We start from the raw sequence: 19,470 nt of genomic DNA, 5'->3' as shown, positions 1-19,470 counted from the left end.
AAAAAAGGGGCCAGAAAAGATATCGACACATACACCTACCCTGTAGTAGTCAGTGCTGTAGACGTCTCTGGACATGCCAAAGTCTCCGATCTTTACCAGCAGGTTCTCCCCCACCAGGCAGTTCCTGTTTGGCAAACGAAAAGTATAAATGCAGGTTATTTAATAAAGATTCTATCTGTAGCCTTAAACACACTGTGGAGTTATTAACCGCTCCCACATGCAGGATATTATCCCACTGGCGTTTAGATGTTTGCATAAAATGTAGCATGAAACTTAAATAAAGTTTAGTTCAGTGAAGAAATCACCCTTTGCATTTTTTGTTTCAAGGATGCAGGAAGCTTCTTTATATTTATGATAAAGAATTCTAAAGATAAGAAAATAAAGAAATGACACAGATTAATAATATCCTTTAAAATCAGTGAATAGTTACAGTATTCCTGTATTCACTCGTACACCAAACTCTTGAAAATAGCTGCATGTGTGAATGCACACGGGCGATCTTTCCCCTAAACTCATCTCCTCACCCCTCTCGCTCTGGATCCATTATCCTGTCTTTCACCACCTGCGCTGACACATCTGCTCAACCCTTGCAAAAAAAAACTTCACGAGAAAGCCTGGCAGGAAAAGGTCGACATGCAATCGGGGTGAAAGTGGCGGGACATTTTGTGGAGTTAAGTGCACGTGTGAATGCGGCTTAAGGGGAGTGTAGTGACAGAGAGAGTGACAAACCTGGTGGCCAGGTCACGATGCACAAAGTGCTGTGAGGCCAGGTAGACCATGCCGGATGCTATCTGCTGGGCGATGTGCAGCATTTGAGACTGAGTCAGCTCCACGGGTCTGGTGGTCTGACCCTCTGACATCAGAACCGCATCTGGACCGTGAGCCCTGGGAGGGAAAAGGGTTTATCATGAGGTGGAGTCGGGCTCGTTGTTGTCCATTTAACACATTGTGTATGTATGTATTTTAATATAACAGCAGTCGTTTGAATGAAATTGACCTGAGGATCTGTACCTGAGGAACTTGTTGAGGTCTCCGTGTTTCATGTACTCAAACACCATGATAAGAGGGTCGCTCTCCACACACACGCCGTAGAAAGTAACAATGTGTTCATGTTGAAGGTTGGTGAGCAGCTCAGCCTCCCGGTGGAAATCCTTCCTGGCATTTTCACTGGCCTCTTTAAGTGTCTGCACACACACACACACACACACACACAGAGAGAGAAGTGACATTTTCATACACTGACAAATTAAAAACTCACACATTACGCCTCGTACACTATTTCCAATTAGTCATGTTCACGGTGTACTCAGTCTGCTCCAATTTCTCTGGCTGATGTCCAAACTCAAATGTAAGTGTCTTGCCTTGTAAAAAGTGAGTTACAGCAACTCAACACAGTGAAATTACAGGGCGCAGAGCACGGGCGCAATACAATGGCATTGCGGGTGGGGGGGGGAAGGAGTCGTTTTATATTAATGTAAGTCATTACGAGGTCCAACTCTGTTTACATTCATTATATTCCCCGGTTCCCTTTGCAACTCATCTTGATCTGCCTTACATGAATCAGGAAACCTGTCAGGGATGTTGTGTAACACAAGTGACTGTGACAGAGTGAGCGAGAGAGAGAGAGAGAGAGAGAGAGAGAGAGAGGAGGAGACGCAGGAAATGAAATTGATATGGGATCTCAATTTATTTCACATCAAAGAAGGAGAAATATAGAAAATTCCTCTTGTCCTACATGAATAATTGATTGTCTTCCTACAATGTATGATATGGATATACATTCACTTTCCACTCTGTGTGTGTGTGTGTGTGTGTGTGTGTGTGTGTGTGTGTGTGTGTGTGCGTGTGTGTGTGTGTGCGCTAACATCTCAGATAGAAGCTCGTGTTACAAATAAAGGTTTATAGGACGAGGAGAAGAAAGCTCAAGGAAGGAGGAAATGACTCGCGACCTCTCGGCCTGAACGCTGAGATACCAGAAAACGAGACAGTAACTCCACCCAGCCCGCATTTAAGTAATCGTGCATCATGAAAAAAACCGAGGCTCGGCTCATGTACATTACAGTAAGTAATGTGATATAACATGATGATTATGGGGGCTGATTTGTACAGTACGGATACAGCGCTCCAATCTCAGTTTGAAACGTGATCTCAGACATGTATGGGAAATCTGCGTTGGCTGACTGGGTTGAATTCTTCTCCTTATGAGAGTGTCTTTGTTTCCCCTCTCAGTTTTTATACTTTGTGTTGCTGAATGTGTCATTTGTTTGATTTTTTGAGTAAGAGAATATCCTGCACCTTTTGCACATTTTGTCATTTTTACTTTATAATGCTTTTCATAATTCCTTTTGTGTTTAAACGTACCTGGCAAGAAACCTGATTCTCAATGAATCATATGTAGCTTGCACTGTGTGCTCCCAGTGAAAGGAGACATGGGATACAACATTTGAGTGAAGAACAGAAATCAGTCTTTCTGTCAGACACACGTGCTGCTCCACTGACTTCCTGAACTTTCCAATATATCAGACAAATATTCCTCATGTGGAGGTAAAACCTGAATAATGTTGAACAGCCTCTGACATCTACATATGATCCATTTCCTGTATCTGCATACTACTCAAAGTTGGATTCATTTTCGGGGTAACAGTCATAGCGTTGCACTGTTCGTCATCCAGTCCGCACACATTCTGGTCCCAGGACAAATAAAAAGCAATCAACAACCTCTAGCTCAGGAAGCAGCAACTCACATTTACATGTGTGAAGGTAACGTTATTACCGAGCTGGGTGCTGATGATTGATGGCATGCAGGACGATGCATGCATATTTCTGTGTGTGTGTGTGTGTGCACGTGTTCCTGTGATCGATGAGGCCTCAGAGTATGAGGTACAGTAACAGTAAAACTCGTTCCTGTATTATGGCTGACGGGCTGATTGATAGCCGACTCTAAAACCAGAACCATTAAGCTCGATTAGTGACTGTAGCTTATTGTAATGAGCTATACACGGAGAGAACATGTTTCTGTTATATACCATGCATGACAGAGTGCAACATAAGTGCAAGATGTACAGGAGGAGGGGAGGTGATGATTAAAGGAAAATCAACCTCAAAATACAAATCACCACATTGTTGAAGAGTGGAGAAGCCAGCTGTGATGATGATGTAATGAACTGACACATCTTAGCTCTATACTCCACGTTTATTGTTTAGGTTTTCTCCATCAGACTGTCGCGCAGATTTTAAGCAAACTTCCACAGAGTTAGCAAAGGACGCTAAGAAAATGCAAATCAGTGTGCAATATAATTTATAACAAGAGAAAACCCGCTAATGGTTTTAAAGGGGACACATTGTGAACATATATCTGGGTAACCTGAGTGTCTACTGACCCACAACATGTGAAATAAACCCATCCAGTCCTTTGTTTGTGGTCTGCATAAGTTTAACAACACAGAGAAAAATGCTCTGTTTCAAATGTGCTCTCCTTGTGATGTCACAGTGGGATTCTGGTATAATCAAATCCCCTGGTATCTCCACCCATGGACTCCACCCCCAGCCTAGAGCAAAACTTTTGCACAGGTCTGCCATTTTTATTCTCGCTACAGAGGAGTGATGTCTACGGGGAAAACTCAGGGGGGGCTCATTACATTTAAAGAGACACACACACCAAAACGGAGCGTTCTGAGAGAGCTGGTTTATACAGGGTCACAAACCTCCTCTGGTGCTTGATTCATGTTATATTTTGAGCAAAGCACAGCACAGATGTTTAATTTAGACAACAGGGGGACTGTTTGAAGAGGGGGAAAAGGGGGTTTAAAATGTCCTCTTTAATGAAAGTGAGCTATTGTGGCTTTTAAAGTTTACTCAACTACAAAACCCATTGATATCACTCTAAATCAATAATTTGGGATTTTTCTGGTGCATCTAATATTAGTTTAACATCATCACTTCCCAGTGGTGGAATTGTCATTATTTTGCACTTCCATTTTGGCTTCATTTTTCAAAACCGGAGCTTTCCGCTTGGGTAGTGTGCATACACTCTATGCACCAAACACTGGTTCTTGCTGCGGAAAAAACACCAGGGGTCTGGCAGGAGAAACTCCAGGTTAAGTCAGAGTGAAAAATTTGTCTGTTGGTGTTCACATATACAGCTCCTCCTGGAAATAGTTTTGTGTAGTGTGAAAGCTTTATTTGATAGCATTTCTATGGGCCAATAGAAATGAGAGAGAGTTGTTGTTAACTGTCATGTTTTCAAACTCAAAGCTCATTATTACCAGTTATCTTTTAACTGCTGTACTTTTGTAAAGAAAGTCCATCCTCGTTTGCTTTTTATATTTTGGATGAATTGGCCCTTTAAATTAGGAGAAGCGGTGAAGGCAATTTCATAATTCATTAGAAAAATCTGTCTCCCCACCAGCTTTCATCACATCGGCCTCTTTGTTGATGCAGCACCGAGGAGGAAGAAAAGACAACTGGAGAGAAATGGTGAGTCATGTTGTTGTCGTCAGTTTACAAAAAAAAAACAAGGCCGGGGAGAGCAGGAAGAGTGTACTATAAGCAGGTGGTACATTAGCTAATTGAAAAGGAGGATAGAAATCCAATTGAGAGAGTTAAATCAATGAAATGACTGTAATGATTACGTGATTTATCTACACGCTGTTTTGGGGAAACACATTTTATTTTGAGTGTAAGTTGAGTGCTGATTATGAAATGTTTGACCAGATTTGATGTGCGGGAAAGCGATGCAGCGTCTTGTTTTACAACCAAGAACTCTGCTTCCGGGGATTTTTCCAGGTGCATATTTTACCGAGTGCTCACGCTGAGCTGAGGCTAAGCTGGCAGCAAACATCAGCGGGGCCAGCGAGAGGTTTAGAGCTAAGCTGCAGAGAGAGAGAGAGACAGGAGGTGTAAGGAGGGAAGAGAAAAAGGAGGTGGAGGAGGAAAGTAGCAGGAGTGAGGGACCGCAGAGGAGAGAGAGAGAGAGAGAGGGAAAAAGTGCAGGTGAGAGTTAGAGGTGAAGTGCTGAAGATGGAGGAAGTGGAGGGGTAAAGGAAGGAGATGTGGGGAGGGGGGTCTCTCACTGGTCATGTATTGTTAATGAGAAGTTCTTCACCAATCAGATCCTGTTTCACCGCAGACCAGCAGAGAAAAGTGTGCTCGATGGAGAGATGGAGGATGCTCTCAGGGAAAACGTTCAATCTCACCCAGGAAGTCGTGCGGTTTGAGTGTAATTCCATCTTTCGCTCCGAGAGAAACTCTCGAAAAGGAGCGACATTTCGAACGGAGGTCGGCATGGCGATACAGGCCGTGTGAAGGATTTTCTTCAGAAATGCCACAAATCCATCACAGACCATACTATTATCTGTAAACGTCTCAGATCTCAGCAAAAAGAGCAACTTCACCTTCAGCTACGACGCTACAGGCCTTATTTTTGTGCCAACATTTATTTTGAAGGCAGATGGATTTTCAAAATAAACCGTATACCATTTTCACTCCTCATAAGTTGAGTTTCTTTCTTTGTAGGGCACGCTGGATGAGACCTGTTTTCCTTTCGTGCACAGTCTGCTCGTCTGGGTCTGGTGTTGGGTTAGTGATAGCTGCATCATTTGTGTGTTTTAAGAAGTTAGCAGGAATGGTAGCAGACAATTTTTCTTGCATCATCCTATAACTTACATTGTTGTAAATTTTAAAGGACAATAGAAAATACATAATAATACATTGTTAAGGTCTTGGATTCTCTGGTGTTTTAAAATGTATAATCCATCTATAGCCTCAGTAGAAGACATCTCTACCAGCTCGTGACTTATTGACTCTGGCAGACGCGTCTCCTCCTCCTCCTCCTCCTCCGGTTTAGATATATTTCCATTGGATCTGATTCAGCTCGGGCCAACCACAAGCTGTTTATTTAACATGGGGCGGTTCAATGTGATGACTGACGGAGGACAGCCCTTCAGGCCTTTTTGTTTCTCAAAGCTCTTGTGAGGAAGTTTTTAACCGGTTATGAAACAGACTGACATGAATACTGATGCCTCTTTATGGTCTTTACAAGCCAACAAAACCAGCAACAACAAGACTGATGATTTCTACAGAGTTATTCTAAATGCATAAAGCTGCTGCGACAGGGAAGGTTTAACATACGCAGATAGACAAAAGCAGCCTGTTTTTACATTTTCCATGTGCACGGATTATTGATGACTTCTGTGCTTTATCATTTACAGTAAGAATACAGCAGAATGTGATTTTTCTTCAGGAATCACAGCCTTTTCTATGTTCCCTCAGATTCTAACTTGCCTCGTCTGTGCCTCCTGCTCGTTCAGTCGAGTCGAAATTTTTCAACTTGAGCAAATAATTTGCGAGATTTTGCATGAGACACGGACGGAGAATGATGCGGAGGAAGTGCCCCATCAGGAGCAATTCAGGGTTAAGTGTCTTGCCTAATGACAAATCGGATATGTTTCTACAGGAGCTGAACCCCCAACCCTCTGGTTGAGAGACGACCGACTCTACCACTGAGCCATAGCCTTCCCTGAAGTGGATGGTCTTGGGTGCAACAACACATTATGTGTATTATATAAGGGAATGTAGGCCTGAGGAAACATAGGGATGACCCCCAGATCAAGATAAGCAAAGAGATAAATTCAATACTTTACCAAAATTGACTCAGAATTAAAGTTCCTCAAAGAAGCCCTAAACATCCGACATGGCTATTTAATGTTTTTAATCTGACCTTTTGTCAATGTTAAATGAACTGGGAAATGCCATGCCAATCCTGTCTGTTGTGTTCATTTGGAAAACATATAAATGTGATACTGAGACTAGCTCTGAACTCTAGCTGTATACTGTCACATGATTCCTTTGTCTAATTTGTTTGAGTGTCCAGGAGAGTTTCGTTTTTGCAAAGTCTGTCCTGCGTTGTTGATCTAAGTTTAACATGTCGCCTGAAAAGCGAACACTTTGTCCTCCTCACTCGTGCACGTCTGAATGTTTCTGGTACGTTCACATCCGGCTGCCCCTGAGATCTTCTTTGCCTCATGCTGAGACGCTGAGGGAATCACAGCGTAATGTTGACATTACAGCCAAGATGGCAGACGAAGCAACAGAGTTGGATACTATGATGACATTTTTTTTTTTTTTTTTTACTTTCTATCATTGCTACGTGTAACTGGACATGTTTACATCGAGGAATGAGGGAAAAAAAAAGATACTGGCAAGAAGAAGAAGTTTGGCTTCAGTATGTGCACAAAGATCACAATGGTCGTGCAACAGTCAGAGGATTCTCGACCTTTTGCAGAAGTTTTACTCGGGTTACTTCAGGTGTTTGTGTTCCCCCTACCTTGGAAAGTTCTGGATTTTGTGCATGTGTTTAATCTGCTAAAGTCAAACCTGATCTGCTGTTTCCTGATCTCAGATGATTAGCTCATCGAATTCTAACTTGTACGTTCAGTTCTTTATCACAGGACCTTTAACTTTTGAACCAAACAAACTTGTGCAATGTGTCATTCGGTAAATTATTAAGATCTTAGATTACCTTGACAGCCACCAGTATCTTCTCCTGGTCCGGTGAGAGGTTGTAACATTCAGCGAGGAAGACTTTCCCGAAGGCTCCCTCTCCCAGCTCCCTCTTCAGCACGATGTTGTGTCTCTTTATGTGCTGGACGACTGTGGATGAGAAAGAATACACGGTCAGAAATATGTCTGCTGGAGGAGTAGATTTCTGTCCCTGCAGGCAAAATCTTAATTCATAAGCACCCAAGGGCTAATTAATGAATCTCAAGGTGAGTTTTTAAAATCTTTTAGGACTAAAAAGCTTCATTTTTGTCTCCCAGAACTCAAATTTTTGTACCTTTTTTCCCCTTAAAGACTGAATATGTGATTTTTCACACTTAAATATAATATAAATCAAGTATATCCTCTGAAAATAACTCTGTGAGTCATGACTGTCTACAATGGGTGTAACACCCGAGTCCCACTGTCTGTGATGTTTTCAGAGTTTTCAGAGTCCTATCTTCAGTTTGTTTACATCGCCCGGACGGCCGGTTGACTCCTCCCCTCACGTATAAAAGTTGTTTAATTGAGGGACTAGAGAAAAGAAGAATAACATACTGTACTCACTGCTTAACTGTGTTTCTAGATCACGCTCATTTCAGGTAAATTTACATGCAGTGTGAAGATACCAGCATAATAAAGATCACTAGCATTAGCATGCTAACACAACAATGCAGCGCGAGTTGTTTTGGTTTCATGCTGGTGCTCAAGGGCGACATCTGCTGGATCTAAAAATCACATATAAAGCCTTTAAATATAAAGATACATTACCAGAAGACAGTGTCAGGTAGGCCAACATTTTTAAAAGCGTTTCTACTCAGATATAAAGGCTTGATTCAGTATCGGTTTAAAGTCCATTTGTAAGAAATGGTTCATGTTTGGTAAAGAAATGTGTCAAATAAAAAAAAAGGAAAAACATATAAACATCTGTTTTTGACTGATTCCTTTTGGGTTATAAAGTGCAGAGCAGACTCTCAGAGTGGATGTTTCACAGCAGAACTTTGCCCTGGGTATGAATAAACAGGTTTACATTTCTGAGAGCATACAGTCTCTCTGTCCGTCTCCTTGGTCTCTCTTTTTGGTTTGAGGTATTTATTGAGCTGTACCAGTGTTTCCCTTTGTGTTTCTGTTGCGATTTCACCAAATTACTTAAAATACTTATTATAAAATTGTGCATTGTGCATATTTAAACTCAATATTTCATGTAAATTTTGTACTCATAAAAAGAAAAACAGCCAAGAATCTCTTGACAGTTAGTTAGCTCAACCTGCAGCTATGTTTTTATCTAATAAAGAACATTCTAGAAGCGTGGGATTTTTCTGTTTTTTAAATGATTTTTTTGTTACTCACGATCCAGATACTCGTACAGCTCGCTGTCCGGGGGCTAATTTTCCGCCTCTTCCAATTTTGTTGTATTATAATTTCCAATGTGAGTTCAAGTCGCAGAGGGAGAATCATAACTGTATTTACTAGAGTTTGTTCAGAGGATATTTTTCTGTTGAGTAAAGATTTTTTTCTGTACGTCATGTGGATGCTGCAGTGAAGATGCTAAATCTCTGTTTTGACATATTGGATTTGGTTTTTAGTACAGTGTAAATAAAAATAAAAACATGTTTCAGTGTCTGTTTCATGTGATCCCTCTCTGCCTTCTGCTCACACACAGTTGGATCAGAGTCGGGAAAACCTGCTTTCTGTTGCTAAGTAACTTCTGACTCTGTGCCAGACGATTTTTTTGGGGGGGGGAGCGGAAAAATTTGGCATCTCACCTTGACTGTGATACAAGGAATTTATTTTACAGAATGATACACAGCACGGTGCCCTCAGTGTGACCCAGCTGAGCCCCGACTTCACTGCAGACGAGCTGTGCAACTGTCCGCATGTAAGGAAAAACACATTATCCTCTAACAAAGCAGAGGGGTAACACACACACACACACACACACACACACACACACACACACACAGATAGAGAGAGAGAGAGAGAGAGAGAGAGGACAGCACGAGCTGAGATTTATCTGTGATGTGATTAAGAGGCGCATTTGAAGAAAAGCTGTCCACTCAGAATATCACATTAAAGGCCAGCTAGACTCTCAGAAGCTGCATCGATCTACACTGTAAGCTACCGGGGTCCTCCATAACCCAATACTGTACAGACCGAGAGAGAGAGAGAGAGAGAGAGAGAGAGAGAGGACAAAAGAGGAGAGGGGAATAAGAGTGATTGTGGTGCAGGAGAACACACCAACAATGTAAAATGTACCCAAGTGTGTGTGTGTGCTTCAGTAGGCTTTGCACACTTACAGTAAAGCAGAACACAGTACCTACTTAAATACAGTTTTTGTTTTAATTGAGGTGTAACCCACATCTGACTCTCTGACATCTTATTTAGCCACATAAAAGTGATTCAATATTGTGCCATAAGTCGTGCATTAACCAGTCACTGTTACTGTCCAAAATGTTACTCAAAACAAAAAAGAAATGCAGTTTGTGTCGTTACAGTATCTACAGTTTGGATAATCTAGGATCTGCAGGACTTGGATTTACTGTACTTGTGCAAAGAGGCTACCAGTGTGAGCTAGTATAAACTAAAACTACGTTCAATTGATTTTCTCCTCATTTTTAAGTTGTAAATGTTATTAAAACCTAATCTCATACATGTACCTGAAAGCAGCTTCCATGTGGAGTCCTTTGTGAAGATTTACAGGGGGGAGCTGTTGAGTTATTTTGCAGCACCCATGTGAGAGATAAGATAACGCACTGTGTTTATTCTGACATATCCTCCGTTCTGCACTTGGAGAGAACGGAGGTCCGTTTGCAAACGCCTGAATTAAACAATCAGAAAGACAACTGTTGGCTCCGTGTTGTACTAAACACACATTTCCAGAACAAGAGCCACACATGCAGAGACCCCAATGTAGATCTCTGCATGTATGGCTCCCTTCCCTCCTGTCCCCAACTGCAGCCGAGTCGCCTCTCGACTCTGCTGCAGATGTTTTGAAGAGACTGGACGACGTGCAGGATGTTGGCGACTTCTGTTTCATCTCTTGGTGTTTTTTTTTTTGATGAAAGTTAACTGAGCTTTGGGCTCATGTTAAAGCCACAAAATATATGATTTATGTTTGACCGGGAAGAATGTAGGAAGACGACTTATAATCAAGAACAAACTTAGTTGGGGCGCCTGTGGCTCCTTTCCCACATGTCATTCCCCACTCTTTCTCTCTCTCTGATTTCCGACTCTATCCGCTGTCCTATCTCTCCATTAAAGGCTCAAAAAGTCCAAAAATAACCCTTAAAAGGAACAAACTTAGTAAATACATGCATCCTCTCAACATGTTAGTTTTCAGGTCCCTTAAAAAAAAAGACAAGTCGAGCATGAAGAGTTATTTCTGTAATGGCTGTCCCGTTTTCCTTCATGACGTGATCGTCTTCAGTTCAACAGCTCGATGCATCATCATCATCCCCGTGCAGCAGCAGCAGCAGCAGCAGCAGCAGCAGGAGAAGCACATTAAACCCACATCCCTTCAAAAACAACTACCCACCGTTTAACCAGCTAATAACCTCACCGCACTATTTCCTAATGTGGTTGTGTAATAAGCATTCACCCATGTAAACCCCTGGCACCGCTTCTCCTTAATCACACCCTCAAATAGCAAATAAATTGATGTGTGTGGATACCAGCGCTTCCACTTTTCCCCCTCCGAGGCAGGAAGAGTTGCTGTTCTCTTTCTCTCTCGCTCTCTTTTTCTTTAATATTGGTCTTTATTGCAGATTTATAACGTGTCTGATTTTGCATTCATGTATTCAAAAAGTTGAATGATTGCTGCACGGAGCAATCAAGAACTTTTCAAATGGACTTTTTTTTTTGATGGTCTCATTGCTCATGAATTCTGCTTTTTCAGCTGTCACACTTTACCAATTTGACACTCCTTCTTCCCCTCCTGCTTTCATTATTCCTCCGTCAGTATCCTTAATTAAGATCTACAGAAATATTATTCCCCATTTACCAAACTTTAAACTCTTATTCTCTGATGTTTTTCTTAATTAGCAGCCCTTCTCCGTGCTTATCATAAGCGCTCATTTTCCCCTCGTTTAGCATCGCTCCATCCAGCCTCATTATCTCCGTCTCACATTCCTTATTCTGCATCGCTCTGTTCCATCATTTATTCCTCCCTGTTGCCGTTCCCCCTCAGCTGCTAAACCTATCACTTTTTAATCAACATCTTCTAAACATTAACATCGCAGCACATGTTCCTCCCCATTCTGTTACTACATCAGTCTTTTTTTTTCTCTCTCTCTCTCTCTCTCTTCTCATCGCTTGTTTATGACACAACATTAGCATCAGGAGGAATAATATTTCCCATCAGCCACCTCCTTCTCCGAGATATTTTCCTGCGTCCTGCAGTCCCTCCACCTTCTCCCTGCAGATCCACCTCTTACACCTCTGCTCATTAATCAACATCTCATAAACAACCAAAAGAAATTAACGCCTCTGGGACATAACTCCCTGTTTGCCACCTGACTCTTTTGCCATTTCTCTTTCTCTCCGCTGCCCAAAATCCTCACATGATGTCGGATTCTGACGAAAACAGAAGAGCTGGGTATCGTCCAAAACCTCACAATTCGATTCCATATTGATTCCATATTGATTTAATATTACACATAGATTAGAGAAATACCCAGATAACTACTCCCTGCACCTTCTTATGTTTGTTAAATAATTATGTGTTTGTATTTCTTTAAAACAAACTGACTCAAAATGTATTTTATCGTCGCATTATTCTTCAATAAACAAAAAATAAAACATGAAAGTACAGTATGATGCAAAATTGTGCCTGACCTGAATTCACAGCACCCACAGCGCCCCCAGTGGATAGGGGTGTCATTACAACAACAACAAAAAAAATAATAATTGGGAAAATAATAAATTGCAATGCTTTACATTTTAAGCAGCACTAAAAAGCAGCCTGAAAAGCTTTGAACTGGTTTTTGTTTGGAAGCTGAAACAGAGCATAAACGCCCGTAAGCTATTCATGTCACCACTCTGATTACTCCTTTTCTTAACCGCTACACCTCCCAACTATAAGCCTCGCTATCACCAGCTAATTTCTGACCTAAATATTCTCAAGCTTTGTGTGTGTGTGTGTGTGTGTGTGGGGGCGTGTAAAAGGGTGTTTTCAAATACCGTACACGCGTGTTGACTTATGAATAACATTTTCCAGAACAATGCTAATCCTCATTCCCTCGATACACAATCCCCAAACGATGTGCTGGGATAGAAGACGATGGAAAAGATTGAGAGATAGTTCCGAGTACAGAGCCAAGAGAAAAGGTGAAACACAGAAGAGATGAGAGAATCCAAATCTGCTCTTCTGTTGCTCTGGCTGTAGCTTCTACTCAGGACGGTGAGGTCAAGTTCTCTTTGATTCGTCTAAGAAATGTACAGTTTCTTAAAATTCCTATACCTTCCTATGACATGCTTTAAAGCGGATTCCTCACATTTAAGACTCAAAGTTATTCAGTTTGACTCATAAAAGAAATATGTTACTGAGGGGGGGTAGCAGCTCAGTCTGTAGGGACTTGAGTTGGGAACTAGAGGGTTGCCGGTTCAAATCTGGGTGCGGACCAAAAGTACGGAAGTTGTTCTGGTAGCTGGAGAGGTGCCAGGTCACTTCCAGAGTGTTTCCGAGGTGTCCATAAGCAAGGCACCAAACAGCTCTGGTGCGCTCCCTGCACATCAGTGTGTAGCAGTCCCACTCTGACTAATGCATGTCCACAGGTCCTGTTTGTGCATGTGTGTTTTTTGTGATTCGGGCCTATGTGTTTGAGAAGCACGAGTGTAAAACCAGAATTTCACCTCAGGGATAAATAAAGTAGTTTAAAATCAAAATAATGATTTTTGCTTTAATACAGTTGATTTCTGAGCTGGAGACAGCAGCTATAGTTAGCTTCCCAAAAAGACAAGATAGAGGGAAACATCAAATCTTGAGAGAGTTACAATGCAGGACAAAGAAGTAGTCCTGAACGCAACTCCAGATAACAGAACGTGTCCTTTTATATTTTGCTATTATGCATCCATCCGTTTTCTTCTGCCTATCTGAGGCTGAGATGCAGCAACAGAAGGCTAACCCAGAAATCCTGTTCAAACCAACATCTTCCAGCTCCTCCTGGGGGAATCCGAGGGGTTTCCAAGGCCAGATTGGATAAATAATCCGTCCAGCATCGAGCTTTTTGTATAGCCCGGGGACTCCTCCCAGTTTGATTTCCACAGAAAAACCTCCAAGGGAGACGCCAATGAAGGCATCCAAATCAGATACCCCGACCTCCTCAACTGAGCGAAAGGAGCAGCAGCAGCTCCACTCGGAGCTTCAGACTTCAGTATTAGCATCAACATATTATAATATGATGTCATAATAAACATAAAAATTCAAACTAATTCAAAAATCAATTTCCTCTTTTTCCCAATGATATTAAAGCAGCACCACCGTGGAGTCTTCAGAAGATGGCTGGAAGCAAAAAATGCAAAAAAAGATCCAAAGATTTAAATAATTGGCAACAACAACTCGCGCAGGATATTAACAAAAAAAAAAAAAAAAAAAGAAGAAAAATCTCAGACAATCCTTGATCTCCATTTTAAGTTAAACTCTGGCCCACTACAGGGCTGCTATGCTCACTGGTCTGGAGGGTTTCTTTGTTTTGCCTGAATTCTTGCGTCCACATGATGGAAAGTTTTTTATTTCCTTGAGAAAGAAGCAGAGCATCACAGGGTCTCTGAGCGCTCCATGATCTCCTGCTACTGAGAGAAACTAGTGGTGTTACACACTCGGTGTTGTTCATCACTCATACTGGACTTTGGATCTCGGTTGATGGTAAAACTTTTTTTTTAGAAACACACAGGTCCGGTAAGAGATGATCACCTGGTAACCCTTTTGATTCTCTCTGAGGCATCGAGTTGTGAAATCGGCCTTTCTGTGGTTTCTCCACTTTTTCATTTCTTCTCTTGGCTCTTGGTTTCCTGTTTCTGAAACTTAACAGGGCTTTCATCTGGTCTTCTCTTCCTCCTTTTATGGCCCTCTGATTTATACATTAGTGTCTGTTTTTCTTTGCAGCATTTAGAAGTTAATGGTGGAAAGAAAAATGTAACCAAATACTGTATGGGTTCAAATGTCCAAATGATTCTTCCAGCTTTCACAAAACCTCACATTATTGGAAAATAAAATGTTAGCCATCTTTACATTTTCTGGGACTTTTGGGTGAGAATTTGATTCATGAGTTTAAAATGTACGTTTACCTAGTAAGCCTGAAACATGTTAACTGGTTGACTTGAAGATGCAAAATGAACTTTTGTTGCACTAATAATAATAATAATAATAATAATAATAATAATAATAATAATAATAATAAAAATAAAAATAATACATTTTATTCATAAGCACTTTTCAAAAACTCAAAGACCCTGTACATTTGTTCAAAAAGAAGCTTGTTTAAAGAGGGTAATAAACCTGACTATAGTTAACTAGTGAGGCTTACAGAGTCACATACAAACATGTTATCCACTGGGTTAATGTGCATGGAAAGCCGTTCCAACATTAATTCAATATTTTTGATTCGATTTTTTGAATTTGATTTTGAAATACTTTATTAATCCCTGAAGGGAAATTCTGGTTTACACTCTGTTATTTTTTAGAGACATGCTTCTCACACACGCAGGCCTGAATCACACACAAACAGGACCTGAGGACATGTAGTAGTGGAGAGATGTCAGAGTGGGGCTGATACGCAGGGAGCTTTTGGAGTTGGGTGCCTTGCTTAAGGCATCTCGGCAGTACTCGGGAGGTGCTCTGGCACCTTTTCAGCTACCAGACCAACTTCTGTGTTTTAGGTCGACACCGGGACTTGAACCGGCGACCCTCTGGTTCTCAACCCAAGTCCCGAGCAGCCTTTCCCAAACTGCAGCGCCCCACTTTGATATACAAAATTACTCCGGGGCCCGTTATAGAATAAAAGTTTTGACTACAGCTATCACTTTCAGTTAGGGTAAACTATTGGACATGACAACATGATATTAGACACAAAAGTTTACTAAACATTATGTCCATGAATAGTCATTACAGGCCTTACTAATCACTTAAAGTGTTGACTCATGGTAAATCATCATTATTGTGATATTTATTTTATTTTTATACTTGGTGGAGGACTTTTCGCGGCCCACCTGCAGTACCCACACGGCCCACCAGGGGGCCGCAGCCCACACTTTGGGAAGCACTGCCCTACAGACTGAGCTACTGCCGCCCCTAATGTCCTTGACATCTCACATCAGTTTCCTGTACTAGATCTGTTCACTAGTTAAACGCTGAAAGCCTTATCACTGTACTAGTAGACAGAGAAGCATTCACATGTTAATTATGGCCAAAATATCTACTAGTTATAGTGGGAGACATTTTTACGAATACTCATAAACTAGGAAGAGCCAAAATGAGAGTGAGGGTGTCTACAAACTGACTAGCTAAACAGTGAGGCTAAAATGTTTACTAGACTCAAAATGAGCCGCTATGGTATCTTTATTTTCCTCTAAAACTAACACATAGGTGACGTTTTTTGACACTGGTTGAGCAGTTACTAGAAAACTGGCACACTAGTCAACATCTGCACACGTCTACTAAACTAGTGAAGTGCAGCAACAGTCAAACATGTTGATAGTGAAATGTTATCATGTGACTAGTTAGTTGTGCATGCATGTCACCTTAGTTTTGCTGCTCTCAAGATACAATTTTCCTCCATGATAAGTTTAGGGATTAAATCCTTTCTAGGGTTACTGGTGGATTTTTTGCCCTTCCTTGTTAACTTGTTGACACTGCGTCCATTTTTCCTTTATCTGTATCTCTTTCACGATGCATGTGACACACTAAAACTGTTAATGAGGTACGCTCAACACAGCGAGCGGTTCCAGTAATCACACACACATCTATCAGCACTGCGTGGTAATTGTTGCTTTATTGCTGCCAAGAAGTGCCATCTTTTATGTGGAGAAGTGTAACAGCCACTGACTCCTGTATTCAATATAAAAAAAAGGCCACAAGCTGGTTAAGGCCACTGTTGAAAAAAAAACAGAGTTTAGTTCTTGGCCTCCCCATCGCTGCCTCTCTGCCAAACTGTCGCCATCAAAGGCTATTGTGCCGGGCTGAAAAGGCAGAGTGCCAAATAATGGGTCAGAAACTTTTCAGTATTTATGCTGCCTGCCTGAGAGTCAAAGAGGCACATGGAGTAATAGTTGTAATGGCTGTGCAGAGTATTCAAAACACACACACACGCATGCACAGCAGTAGGTTATTGACTTTTCATTGATCTTCAGAGCTTTCATTCTTGCCTTTAGGCTTTGAATCTCGGTCTATCTTTTAGTTATATCACAGGACTGAAGAGGTCAAGCCCCAATCCGCCATCATTATACCCCCCTCTACAGAAAAAGACACATATTCTACACACACACGCAGGGTATGATAATTGACTTCAACACAAGGCCAAAGCCTGCAGAAGCTTTTATGACTTGTCAATAATCATAATGTCATGTTGATGGACTAGGTCAATATCTGTGCGTGCTCTCTGTCCGTCTATTCTCCTTTGTTGTGTTTCTCTCGTTCCCCCTTTTAGACCACTTTGCCCTCCTCTCTATGGCTTTGTTGAATTAGCCCAATTATAAATAAGAAATACATGAAAGTCATCGGCGTATATAAACACTTTCCACCTGTAGTTACTCGTGGACTCTCCGTGCCTTCCGGTCTGGGAATAGTTGTGCATGAGTCACACACAGAAGTCTTCAACTCATGAATGAATCTGTGTGCCTAACATATGCTCGGGCACAAACACACACTCACACAGAAACGCACACACAGAAACACACATTGCATACAAATAGACTTTTTATTTTTCCCACTTCTCCCTCAGAACTGACAGCTTATATCCTCAGCGGCTCCAAGGTCACTGCCATGACAGCAGGAAAGATGTTTCCATGGAAACCCCCGTTGTATGACACAAGTGCTTTTAACTTTAAGTTTTTCACACTGGTCTGATGAACGTTTCCAGTCAATCTGGGTTACTATAATCTATATTTACAGATGCTACATAGAATCATATAGGCTTTAGGTGGGATCAGGATTTTGATAAGGGGACGTTTTCTGGTTTCTGTTTGTTGTCAAAATAGTAAAGACCAATCACATATGAGCAGGCTTAGGTGTATGCAAGAAGTCTGAATAGAGAGCAATAACAGGTTTAACTCAGCTCAGCTTCCAGCTTAACAGATATAGAAGGTCAGCTCATAATAAGTTCTAGATCAAAAATTAGCAACAACTCAGCTCGAATCTGTGTCACAAATCAGCATTTAGATTCACAGAATTCCTGGACTGCATCAGAAAAAATCGATCAAACCTCCCTTCAAAATTTAAGCATTTTAAAAACTCATCTCCTCTCGAGGACAGACCCCGACACAGGACCTGACAAAGCCTGAAATCTACTTTTAACCTATCTGCATCAGGGTTGCCAAATCCACTTGTTATAAGCGACTTTGGGATTGTTTTTCTGCAAAGTCGCTTGCAAATTTTATAAGTCGCGGGTTGTGTTTTTTTAGGCTTGTTTTCACACATGCACAACTACGCCTGACAGAGTGACAATGCCCGGGAATAAGTGGGGAAAATATGGAAAAAAAATGTGATAAAGAGAGGGAAAAGAGAGTGTATTGAAGGACTGGATTCGACCTCAGGTAGGGGATGACTCAAAGGCATTCTGCCGAAGTGTGAAATACTAATCTTTTCTTTTAATCAGAGTTTAAAAGTTGACTGTTGCCTATGCAAACAAAAATAAATATATATACTGTTATCAAGTGGTCTCTCTTTTAAACTCTCTATTTCACCTGTTGGGCTTTATTTTATTTATTTGAGGAGCCAAGTCGCTTTTTTTGGGCTTCTTTCCATAGAGCTGGTTGCTTATTTATCTTGCGAGAAGACAAACGATTCCTTATTGGCAGTGGCTATTTTAGAGTCTGTTGGGGCCCTAGGCAAAAATCAATTGGGGGGCCCTCCAACCAGCATTCATCATGATCATGTCTACCAGTGTCTCGACTCTTACTCCTCTTATGTTCTCTCCTATAGACGGATAATTCCTCTTCATCTTTCTTTGTTGACTTTCACCGATGAAATTCGTTTTTTTACCGCAATAATGGGAGCAACACTTAATTGGGCAATGAGATTTGGTGCTGTCAGATGGGGCCCCCCTTAGGGAGTTTTCCGACTGTCGTTGCAAAATTTACACATTTTTATCCACTGCTCTGGTTTAAGTTTGTGAGCCCTCAAGGGGTCCCAAAGCAGTTACCTGCCTTGCCCTCTTGACAAGCAGCGCCTCTGCTTATTCAGGCTACATTCAACTGAATCCTCTTTGTAACTATTTCCACTGAAACTGAGACTCACCAGAAAAAGACAACGAGCGCTCCTCTGGGGAATGCTATGAACCAAAAAATTACTTTGCAGACACATTTGGAATTTTGCTTTCCCTTAAGCCAAACACATGGCCCCTTCTCAAAGTGCTAATTGAACTTTAAACAATGAAGAAGGAGGAGGAAGAGGAAGTCTTGGATGGAAGTTATTTGCCGCCAACCACTGGCTATACCCCAATTACCAAATATTCGGCCATCACTTCCAGAGGCATATAGTTGAGGACAAGATTAGGGTTAAGATAATTGTTTTACTCACATGTGTCAGTTTTGAGCAGGCTGTTGGTGCTCCTGAAGTACTGAGGGTTTTCTATCACCGGGATCTTGGTCATACCGATGATCACGGCGTCTGGGCCCATCTCCGAGGACGACGGGGTGTTGCTGCCATTTGAGACGTGGTGAAGAGGAGAGGCAGAGTCATCGTCGTTGCTGATCACTGAAGACGGTCCTGAGAGAGAGAAA

General features: G+C 41.5%; 1 protein-coding gene across 3 annotated transcripts in view; it reads right to left on the bottom strand.

The window, feature by feature from the left end:
• Positions 1-19,470, bottom strand: part of ntrk2a (neurotrophic tyrosine kinase, receptor, type 2a) — a 102,675-nt gene that overhangs the window by 20,169 nt on the left and 63,036 nt on the right. For 2 of the 3 annotated variants that reach the window (XM_065951186.1, XM_065951203.1), the window contains 5 exons: positions 19,268-19,456; positions 7,520-7,650; positions 1,012-1,184; positions 730-885; positions 34-124 (listed from right to left, as the gene is read on the bottom strand). In XM_065951186.1, coding sequence (XP_065807258.1) covers positions 34-124; positions 730-885; positions 1,012-1,184; positions 7,520-7,650; positions 19,268-19,456 — 740 coding nt within the window. The remainder of the gene's footprint in view (positions 1-33; positions 125-729; positions 886-1,011; positions 1,185-7,519; positions 7,651-19,267; positions 19,457-19,470) is intronic. The other variant, XM_065951194.1, reaches the window with a different exon arrangement.

Source organism: Labrus bergylta, chromosome 2, assembly GCF_963930695.1.
Source record: "Labrus bergylta chromosome 2, fLabBer1.1, whole genome shotgun sequence".
Classification (NCBI taxonomy): domain Eukaryota; kingdom Metazoa; phylum Chordata; class Actinopteri; order Labriformes; family Labridae; genus Labrus; species Labrus bergylta.
Note: the sequence above shows the minus strand (reverse complement) of the source record. Positions and strands in the feature narration are given on the sequence as shown.